We start from the raw sequence: 11,725 nt of genomic DNA, 5'->3' as shown, positions 1-11,725 counted from the left end.
GTCCCATCTCCTAATTTATACAAACAGGTGGTCAGGCATCCATTTAACTAAGAAAAACACAACCCCGATTTAGATGATCAGTTGCAGACCCCCATCCAATAGATTGTAAGCTGATTTTAACCCAAAAGGTCACACATTTATGTGACTTCGTTTTCTTCCCCTAGGCTTGGAGAACTCCACATACTACAGAGATCAGATCTAAAAAATGTAACACCAATATCACCCATCTTCCATGGTGATACCTTGAGGTTGGCTACACCCACTCATGTTTATCCTTAATATTTTCAGTTCCCTTTCACTCTATTTCCATTGGATTATTTGTAAATATGTTTTTTATTTATTATTATTATTTTCTTTTAATCTTTACCTGAGGATATGTTTTTATTGATGTTTTTAGAGAGGAAGGGGGAAGAGAGAGAGAGAGAGAGAGAAACATTGATTTGTTGTTCCAGTTATTTATGTATTCATTGGTTGGTTCTTATATGTGTCCTGGGAATTGAACCTGAAACCCTGGCACATTGGATATTGGATGATGCTCCAACCAACTGAGCTACCTGGCCAGGGCTTAATCTGGTACTTTCTTTAGAATGGTTGTCATGCTCATTTGTGTGAGTGGTGAACTGAACAAGCCTATGTGTGTCAGTCATACTGAGGACATGCATATGTATTACCACCATTTCCTGAAATGAAGCAGTAAAGTTCTAATACAATTAGTGTATTAGATGATTTCCACTAGATGCAAGTGGAGTATATTGAGGGAGAGATACCATTTTCTAATATGCACAAAGATGTGACCTGGGCTTGTGACAGGCAGTCCCTCACCCCCAACCCCCCCACACACTTTATCTTTAATGCAACCTTATGGTTAACATAGAATGTGCATAGAATGTGTAATTTTAATGACAAATACAGTACAGATGCAAGTTATGGAAATTTAAATTACGCAAACTTGAAGTTGCTGATAAAGAAAAATTTTACAAAGTTTTGCTGCATAAAACTCTCTAAAAAGCTTCCAAGAACTGCAAATTCCAAAACTGGCTGGCCCTGTAGGTTGCAAATCATGTTCATGGACTGGCACACAGAGGTGCCACATTATACAGCATGATGTGAAGCACATGCTCATCGGTGTGTACTGGATGGAGTCTTTACCTGCATCTTCAGTGACCATTGTGCTATCATTTGTACTATGAGCCTTTAGCTCAGAAGTTACACATACTAAAGCCCTCTGAACCCCTAACCACTGCCTTTAGTCATTTGCCATCTGCTGATTTGGGAAACAGCACACTCTACACAGCACTGGAGAGGATGCTATGAAAATCAAATATCGACTTAGCAACCCCTTCAAGCCCCCCCCAGCCCCCCCCCCCCCCCATATATACAGTAATAGGATCTCTACCTAACATTATTCCTCTGTGATAACTGGTCTTAAATGATAAGTATTTTAAGTTATATGGTGTGCTCAGGAGAGCACCCGTCACACAAAATGCAGCTTCCCTTTAAAAATTCTTCATGTCTTGCCGAAACCGGTTTGGCTCAGTGGGTAGAGCGTCGGCCTGTGGACTGAAAGGTCCCAGGTTCGATTCTGGTCAAGGGCATGTACCTGGGTTGCGGGCATATCCCCAGTAGGAGATGTGCAGGAGGCAGGTGATCGATGTTTCTCTCTCATCGATGTTTCTAACTCTATCTCTCTCCCTTCCTCTCTGTAAAAAATCAATAAAATATATTTTTTTAAAAAATTCTTCATGTCTTTAAGTGATTCTAACCGCAATGCCTAAGCCTGAAAGACAATTTGTAAAACTGGAAGGAGCCCTGAAGTTTGCAATTTAGCATCACATTTAGTGGTCCACCATGGGGATAGAATTCTCTGCTAAGCATCCCAGAAATCAGATCTGTTTCTGGGTATTTCCCGCCCCGCCCCCCCATTCTTTTTTGTAGATGGTGAGAGGCATCAGCGTGTAGAATGATCTTTGGTTATTTTTATTTCAGGCACTAACAGGGCTTGAGTTTGTTGCTACCAGTAAGTCACCTTCACGGGTATCTACAGGGCTTACTTTCTTTATGCTTGTTCATTCAATTAAAAAAGAGGGCCAAGTGTTTTTATTGTCCCCTCCCTGAATAATTAGAGGATTAATGAGCTAATAAGCCCATAATACTGTCAACCTCATGAGGAAATTAGCCTACAGTCATGGGGCAGGGCATGCCCTGTATGTAGTCTATGTGGGCTGCCATCAGCAGATAAACAGAGCTGCCCCTCACCCCCCACCACCGCCTGAAGTGGATGCTGCTGACTTCCCCCAGTCCTTGGTCCTGGGCCATCCACCTATGGGCTGTGCACATGCTCAGTACCTGTGAAGCAGGGGCAGTGACATTTCTACATTTTGATTTTTAGTATTTATCAAACACGCCCAAGTGCTGACTGTGAGGGAGATTGGAGCTCTGATGGAGGCGTACGTTTAGTGTCGTTCTTATTTGGAACCACCACACAAATGGGGGCAGGGTGGCGCCATAATCGTTCCAGTGCTTAGAGCTTCTAAATATTAGGGCTCCAAGTCTAACACCCACTTTTAAAACAATTTCACCAAGAAATGTCAACAATTTACTTCCAAAAAAAACCCCCCACAAAAATCTGTCTTTCCTAGCAGGCAGCCTTCACAATGGACTAAATTCTCCTCTAATACAGACTTATCAGAACACCTTGCACAGTGCTACAAAATCAAAGAAAATTAAAGCTTATTTGACTAGGGAATAGTCCAGGCTTTGAGTCAAGAGCTGAGCTGAGCCCAGCCGGTGAGGCTCAGTGGTTGAGCATCAACCTATGAACCAGGAGGTCATGGTTCGATTCCCAGTCAGGGTATATGCCCTGGCTGCAGGCTTGATTCCCCGTGTGGGGTGTGCAGGAGGCAGCTGATCAATGATTCTCTCTCATCATTGATGTTTCTGTCTCTCCTTCTCCTTTCCTCTCTTAAATCAATAAAAAATATTTTTTAAAAAAGAACTGGTCTGAAAGGTTTAAATCAAATTTTTAGAACCATCTGATCAATGACTTGCAGATAAGCTTGGGGTCCTAGAAACTGAAGAGAAACCTTCTTTTTCTATCTTTTTTTCCCAAGAAAGGGGTTTTCTGTGTTCTTGATGAGTCCTGTGACCACTGCCATTTGTCATTTCCAAATACACATGACTTCTCTACTCCTGCACCATCTGAGACATGTGTGTGCATAGAAACAAAAGCTATATATTTCCACCACAAAATATATAGCTTTTCACACTTGGATCCCCTCCAGACACGATTCTGAATATGACACTCTGTTGCAGGGCACTAAAAATGGTGTTTTCCTCAAAATAAAACCTTTAAAGATCCCTTAGTAGCTATTTGGGGACTGAAATTCAATTTCAATTCCCCACCCTTTGGCCAGCTGTAGATTCAAAATGCTTACATAAAACAAAAAGGGTACGTACTTCATGGCAAATGTGATTTTCCCTCTGCAATAAAATGTGTGCTACAGTTACCACAAACTATATTTTTCCTTAGAAAATACAGAAAGCAGCCCTGCCCGGTGTGGCTCAGTTGGTTGGGTGTCTTCCTGTGCATTGAGGGGTCAATTGTTTGATTCCCGATCAGGGCACATACCCAGGTTATGGGTTTGATTCCCAGATGGGGCACGTGCAAGAGGCAACTGATCGATGTTTCTCTCTCACATCCATGTTTCTCTCTCTCCCTCCTTTCCTCTCCCATGAAAATCAATAAAAACATTTTTTTAAAGAAAATACACAAAACAATAATGCACCTCAACAAGAGAGAAGAGATTCTTTCTTAAATTTTATTTCATAGATAGCTTTGATATAAGCTTCAGATAGACCCACGTACTATGCAGAGTTTGTGAAATCTATACCTTCAAATCATAACACTATTTTAGGCCATTATATCTAAAAGCATGACAAATTCTCTTATTCAAATCCTTTTATTACAAGTAGTTCTTGCACATAAATGTTACATCACAATAGCAAAAAAATGTAAACTTCTTTTGCAAACTACATAAATACTATATATCTGCCTTGAAGTTACTGTTACTTTAAAATCAGACTATACTCTAAATGCTTTACACAGAAAACTCTGGTCAGTAGCTTATGTGTATGAAACAGTTTCTTTTTCTTACTTACTTGCCTTTCATGTTGCCTACTTAGTGAGGTCTTTGAAGAAGAAACATTTTAAATAGGACCCACATCAAAATTCAGTCCACAAGTAAGACAAGGACCAGATGCATGTCCATAACCGTGGGCAAAATATGAGATGTGAAAATTATTCCACATGCTACCTCTGACAAGCCACCAATGGTATGGAGGTAGCTGAAAATGAGGACTTGAGTCAAGCTATTGGATCCCACATGGAAGGACTTCAGCCCGCTTGCCAATATACCTTTTGCCTGTTACAAATGACTCACCTCTTTCTCTTCTCTTTGAGAACACAACAGGTCATTTCTTCAGCTATAATCCTAGACTGGGAAGTCTAGGTGGCCAGTGAGCTTATGTCATCATCACTGTTCTTGATGTCTTTAAATACAAATTTGAAATGTATGAATATACAGATGCATTTACACACTCATGCATAATTAAAGGACCACAACGGGACTTTTTTTTTTTTTTTTTGCTTCAAGAGAAGTTTTTAATGCTGACCTTTTTTGTTATTAACTTTACAGTAAATAATTTTCCTCAGAATGTTCTTTAAGTTAAAAATCAAGTTTTATCTGAAGCCCTTTCTGTTTTGTTATTCTAAGATTCCTACTGAATACCTAGCTACTGGCCATGGTTTCTTCGAACAAAAACAATATCATTGCTGAAGCATTTTTTAAAATTGTAAATGCATGCACAAAGAACTACCTAGGCTTTCCAAGCAGCTACACAAACTGGCTCAAGTAACAGTATTATTTATTGTGGCCTAAGCCCTTCCCCAACATCTTTAGACACAACGAGAATGGCTACAAGGTGGTGGCGGAGCCCAGAATGCGAGTCCAGGCCAGCAGGGCTCCGAGCGGCTCACAGGATGGCAAGCAGGAATCCACCGTGTGATCCCCCCTCTTCCTGTGCATTTTCTCTAAATGCACGGTGTCCTCCCTTTACTGCCCAGGTTTTTAAACTACATAAAACAATTCCTTAAAAAAAAAATCTAGCAATGATTAATTGAGACCTCAAATAACACTGTACAGGGGCTTTGTTAGAGACAGGCAACCACTCTCAACAGCTCTCCTCCCCGTGCAGGCTGGGTGGGCGGAGGGCACCGGGTTTAGGAGCTGCTCTTGTTGCAGACGGTGCTCTGGCTGATACCATCTTCCAGGTACTGGCTGCCCGTGTCGCTCCTGCTGAGGACCGTGGAGGTGATGCGGGAGGGCCGCCTCTCCGGGTTCTTCTCCTGAGAGAAGCAGCAGATCATCTTCTTCATGGTGCTGTACATGTCCTCGTCCTTGTAGGAGTAGATGACAGGGTTCATGAGGGAGTTGAGCAAGGCCAGCAGCAGGAACCACCTTTTCACGTGCTGCAGGTCGCACTGCTTGCAGTTCAGGCCGTCCAGCAGCAGCACCACCAGGCCCGGGGTCCAGCACACCACGAAGGCCCCTGGAGGGAGAGAGAAGCAAGCGACAGGCGCTCAGACCTCGGGCTGCTTCTGTAGGGTCTTCGGGCCCAGCTTCCTGTCAGTGGCATCGCGGGACCTTAGGAATTTGTTTTGACAACTGCCAAGCAAATGCCCACCTTTCACCTGAGCGTCAGACTGGGCTTGTGAGAGGCGAAGAGCTGAGGACCCTCTGACTATTATACGTTCTATTGCACCTTCTTACCTGATTATTCAGGTCTGGTCATTAGGGCTTACACCTGCCTCCTGCTAACTCAGCGCTACACACACCTTATCTGTTAGTTCTTAGGCAGCGGTTCTCAACCTGTGGGTCGTGAACCCTTTGGCGGTCGAACGACCCTTTCACAGGGGTCGCCTAAGACCATCCTGCATATCAGATATTTACATTATGATTCATAACAGTAGCAACATTACAGTTATGAAGTAGCAACGAAAATAATTTTATGGTTGGTTCACAACATGAGGAACTGTATTTAAAGGGCCAGAAGGTTGAGAACCACTGTGAGCCTCACGAGGAGGCCACTGCAGTCATTATCCACGTTGTGCCAATGAGAAACCGGAGGCCCGGATCCAGGGCATCTGCAGGGAGGCCTCAGACACTTACCCAAACACTCTGCTGTTCTCTAAACCAGAATTCCTAAACGTTTTCCTGAAAAATAAGACACAGTGCATCTATGGCAGGCTCCTAAAAATGTTATTCTTTATGAATCCATGTTGGTGCTTAGTAAGCACTAACATATTCAGAGGCCATCTGCTTAAAATCTGTTTTAGACGAAGATTTTTTTTTTGAGTCAGAAATAAATTTCTTTCATGATGAAACAGAGATGTGCTTTTTAGCACATTTATTTATTTAGCACAATTTTAGCACCAATTGCACATGAAAGGCAGTCTCTCTGAGTCTCTAGCCATCTGATTATACTCAGCTTACCTCTAAACATTCTGACATGTTTTTCCTAAAATATGAGATATAGGTCCGATATTCCCGTGCCTTGTCATCATAACCTCGGACCACAGTGCTCATACAGTACTTGCTATGAGCCAGGAGCTGGTAGAAGTGCTTTCCTTCAGTAACTCATAGAACCACACTATGAGGTAGGCACCATTAGCATCCCCAGGAAGCTGAGGCACAAGATAAGTGACTTGCTCATCATCAAATAGCTTATAAGGGACATCTAATTTTGAACCCAGGCAGTCTTTCACCATAGGCTGTGCTCCCAGCCACGAGGTGACCTGCCTCCATACTAAATGCCCTTGCTTATCTATTCCATAAATATTCACTGTGAGTCTACAATGTGCCAGGAGCTATACTAGGCAGTGAAGGAGGTGAAGACCATGTGCTCCGGGCGCTAACGGGCTAACGGGGGAGAGAATAAGCAAGTGAGTCTACAAACCACATCACCAACTAGTTTCTCTTATTGGTTAAAATTCATCCTGGACAACATTCCTCTTGTTGCTTTGTCTTCTTTCGGAGAGGAATAGTAATAAGTCAAGTCAAGAATTCTAAAGAGTCAGTGTGAGGCCATGAAACTCCATAAGCTTTGGGGTCAGACAGCTATGCCCAGGTCCTCATCTTATGAGCTGCATGACGGAGGCACATCATTTATCTGAGCCATCATTCCCTCGCTGATAATATAAGGAACATAATCTCAATTGTGCAGGTGGTTGTGAGGGTTAGAGGTAATAGAAAGTGGTCCCACCAATGAGTTGGGTTCAGCAAGCAGTGTTACCCTGCAATGCCGAACGTAGATGACTAGGAGGTATCCGGAGACTTAATTTCCCATGTCATACTTAAAGCTCCCCAACAGCTTCTGTTTTCTCCATCCTGTATGACTGTTGGTCTGGCTGACATATGTGAATGAAGAAGTGGACTCAGAGGGTCCAAGAGTTCAGAGATTTGGATCCCAGCTCTTCACTTACTGTACAACTTGAGGAGACCCATGTCATAAGTCGGGGCTTCGGCTTCCAACGCCGTAAAATGGGGACTTCAGGCTAGTTCTGGGTTTTTTACATTGTTTAAGGATTGTACACCCTTAGGGGGTGTGCAATCAATTTAATGGGTTTGGACAAGTTTTTTTATTTTTATTTTAATGAAAGGAAGGAATGGAATGGAAAGGCTCATATTGTACTACCCACCCCTGGTCGGCAAACTGTGGCTAGCGAGCCACATGCGGCTCTTTGGCCTCTTGAGTGTGGCTCTTCCACAAAATACCACGTGCGGGCGCGCATGTACAGTGTGATTGAAACTTCGTGGCCCGTGCGCAGAAGTCGGTATTTTGCGGAAAAGCCACACTCAAGGGGCCAAAGAGCCGCATGTGGCTCGCGAGCCGCAGTTTGCCGAGCCGCAGTTTGCTGACCACTGAGTCCTAGACTAAGGGAAGTATTCTTTCATGAACTTCTGTTTCAATTTTACAAACTATATTTATGTGTGTATTGGGTATTAAGTAAAACATTATTTCTTACTGTTGGACTAAGTAAAAAAGTTTTAAAAATACTAGTTTAGGTAATATTTAAGGCTCCAATCAGCTAAACTGGTTTGTATTTCTCATAACAGTATCACTTTTGTTCTGTCTGCTCTTCCCAAGAAAGAGTTACTATGTTGTCAAGAGGGAAGAACTGGTAAGAGCCAGGCATCAAAAGCTGTAGCTACCAACTTTGATGTCAAGAGTCCTTGCCGTGTAAGGTGCATATTTCCAAAGAAATTCCTTTAGGAGTGTTTAAGGTTGTTGTGTTAATGAGTAAAATATTAACTTTACTCTTTGTTAAATATATAAGTCTTCCAAACCAATGGGAAGACTGGAACTAAAGGAAAGGAAAACAGACTGCAAATAAAATAAAAATAAAAAAAGGAGGGTGGGGAGCAAAACAGAAAAGTGAGACAAATAAAGAACAAAATAAGATGCTGGAATTGAGTCCAAATATACCGAACACCAAATTCAGATTTAATTGTGGTGTAGTTTTTTTTGTTAATATATTTTTATTGATTTCAGAGAAGAAGGGAGAGGGAGAGATAGAAACATCAATGAGAGAGAATCATTGATCAGCTGCCTTCCTCACGCCCCCTACTGGGGATCAAGCCCTCACGCCCCCTACTGGGGATCAAGCCCACAACCCCTGCATGTGCCCTTAACCAGAATCGATCCCAGGACCTTTCAGTCTTCAGGCCGACACTCTATCCACTGAGCCAAACCAGCCAGGGCAATTGTGGTATAGTTTTTAAAAGCAGGTGAATCTGGCCCTGGCGGTTTGGCTCAGTGGTCAGAGTGTTGGCCCACAGACTGAAGGGTCTTGGGTTCAATTAGGGTCAAGGGCAGGTGCCTCCGTTGCAGGCTAGATCCCCAGCCTGGTAGGGGTGTGTGCAGGAGGCAACCAATTGATGCGTCTCTCTCATCAATGTTACTCTCTCTCTCTTCCCCTCCCTTCTACTCTCTCTAAAAATCAATGGAAAAAAATATCCTCAGGTGAGGATTAACCAAAAAAACTTTTTTTCTTAAAGCAGGTAAATCTAAACAATATGATGTCTAACAGTGCATCCATATGTGGTAAAACCATGAGGAAAAAGCAAGATGATTAACACAGAATTTACAATCTGGTTACTTCTGCAGGAGACAGAGGGCCACTGGGATGAGGCACCTTTGTTCTAGAGATAATGGTAATGTTCTATGAAATTGGGGGCAAGTACACAGGTATTTAAACAATATTTTATTTAAACTGTAGCTATATCTTCTATAATTTTGTTTGATATATTTCACACACACATATATATATAAAAAAAGATAAAAGTAAACTGACAATATGTTTTCCTAAAAACTGTTGTTCTAAATGGGATTAAAAAAAATAATAAAAGCTTTTTTCCCCTTCAGCATGAAACTCTAGTTGGGATTAGTCAGAGAACTGAAACGCTCTAAATAAATGTTCAGATCTATGCTCTGTTTGTTATATGTGGTAATTCATACAAATTTTCCCTTTGTGTTGAGTTACGTAATTCATTCAATCAACACCAGACAAACTTCATTGAGCAATGATTATATGCCAGGCACTGTTACAAGCATTTTATATAAATTAACCATTCAATCTTTATAGCAACCCTTGGAAATAGGTACTAATGCTATCCTCATTTTAAACCCGAGGAAACAGAAGCACAGAGAAGTGAGGTAATATGCTCAAAGCCACACAGCTGATCAGAGGAGGAGTCAGGATCTGAACCCAAGCACCTGGCACCAGAGCCTGTGCTCCAGTCCAAGGCTAGGCTGCCCAGCAGGGGGCCATGAGGATCTTATTACTAAAGTGAGTGATGGAAGAGGGGGGAGGGGAAGCCACTTCTGGCCTTTAAAGTCCCCTTCATGGTGTGACATATCTGACTGTGAGGCTGCATATTTCACAATTAAGCCATTCTCTGGTTTGCTAACAGAAAGACTTTCTGGTTATGGGAGGAAGGAGGAAGGGAGGGAAGGAGGGGAGGTGGAAAGAGGAAGGGAAGGGAAGGGAGGGGAAAAAGAAGGAAAGAGAAGAGGAGGAAGGAAGGAAAACAAATTCCAACAAAAATATAAACTGGCCATGGGAGTAAGAAGAGAAGCACAAATCTGACCTTTCCTTCATGCTGTTTCCAAGAGTAACAAGAGGCAAGTCTTCTTTGACAGAACAGCCCGAACACACTAACTGCTAAGCTAGAGAGAGGGCGCTCAGCGGTGTTGTCTGAGATGATGGTGACACTCGGGCAGTGACCCTGGGAGGCACCACTTCGCTCCATGACTCCTCCACCCGGCACATCTCAGAGCAGGTGCACAGCTTATCTAACAGCTCGTTCTTCTGTGTTTTTACTGTATATCAGCAGCTAGATATGAGGCCGCCCAAAGAATTTCAAAGGAGAACATGTCAGGAATGGTTTGGCCTTGGAAACTATAATCTTGGAGGATTCTTGGAGAATGTGTGAGATGTCAGAAATATACAAATGGGCCATTTCTTTCTGTCCTTTTTATTTATTGACTAGAGGCCTGGTGCACAAAATTTGTGTGTGTTGGGGAGTGTCCCTCAGCCCGGCCTGTACCCTTTTGCAATTCGGGACCCCTCAGGGGATGTCCAACTGCCAGTTTAGGCCCAATCCTGTGGGACCACTGGCTCCTAACCGCTCACCTGCCTGCCTGCCTGAATGCTCCTAACCACTCTGCCTGCCTGCATGCTCCTAACCACTCTGCCTGCCTGCCTGATCACCCCTAACCACCTCTGCCTCAGCCCCCGCAACCGGGAACCAGGCTTCCCTCCTCCAGCTGGCCACAGGCACCGGTCTTCCCTCCCTCTGGCCAGCCGCAGGCACCTGGGACCGCGACTGTGGGTAGCTTCCATGCCTCTGGGGTGGCTTCCCCTGGACCAGACCCCGGCTTTATCTGGAAGGATGTCAGATGTCCAGAAGACATCCGGTCGATCTGGTCTAATTAGCATATTACCCTTTTATTAGTATAGATTTTTTAAAATATGTTTTTATTGATTTTAGAGAGGAAGGGAGAGGGTGAGAGAGATAGAAACATCAATGATGAGAGGGAACCATTGATCGGCTGCCTCCTACATGCCTCCTATGGGGGATTGAGCCCGCAACTCGGGCATGTGCCCCCAGCTGGAATTGAATCCGGGACCCTTCAGCCCTTCAGTCCACAGGCCGATGCTCTATCCACTGAGCCAAACAAGCCAGGGCTATTAGTATAGATTTTGAGAGAGAGAGGAAGAGAGAGAGAGAGAGAGACTTGTTGCTCCACTTTTTTATGTGTTCATGGTTGCTTCTTGTATGTGTCCTGACTGGAAAATGAACTCACAACCTTGGTGTGTCAGGATGATGCTCTAACCAACTGAGCCACCTGGCCGGGGCTATTTCTTAAAAGAGCAGCAGATGATGGGTCCTGGGAAATACATTTCAGTTGGTACCATCTCAATTTCCAATAAGTTTTGGAAGGAAATGCTAATATATATACTTTTTTAGTAGACGCAATGCTCAGACCATGACAACTAGGAACAGTTTTCAAAGACAGCATGCCAGGCTCAAGCCACATGTTTTAAAAAAATCGGGCATCCTATCTAATAAAGAGGGAATATGCTAATTGATCCTCACGCCAT

At 43.3% G+C, this 11,725-nt stretch overlaps 1 protein-coding gene across 3 annotated transcripts in view; it reads right to left on the bottom strand.

Annotated features, from left to right (window-relative positions):
- Positions 1-3,804: 3,804 nt before the first annotated feature.
- LPAR3 (lysophosphatidic acid receptor 3) overlaps positions 3,805-11,725 on the bottom strand; it is an 82,917-nt gene continuing 74,996 nt past the window's right edge. For all 3 annotated transcript variants that reach the window (XM_059689022.1, XM_059689021.1, XM_059689023.1), the window contains one exon: positions 3,805-5,607. In XM_059689022.1, the coding sequence (XP_059545005.1) occupies positions 5,279-5,607 (329 nt within the window). In that variant the 3' untranslated portion in view covers positions 3,805-5,278. The remainder of the gene's footprint in view (positions 5,608-11,725) is intronic.

Source organism: Myotis daubentonii, chromosome 3 (genome assembly GCF_963259705.1).
Source record: "Myotis daubentonii chromosome 3, mMyoDau2.1, whole genome shotgun sequence".
NCBI classification, from domain to species: domain Eukaryota; kingdom Metazoa; phylum Chordata; class Mammalia; order Chiroptera; family Vespertilionidae; genus Myotis; species Myotis daubentonii.
This window is presented reverse-complemented; position numbering and strand designations above follow the sequence as displayed.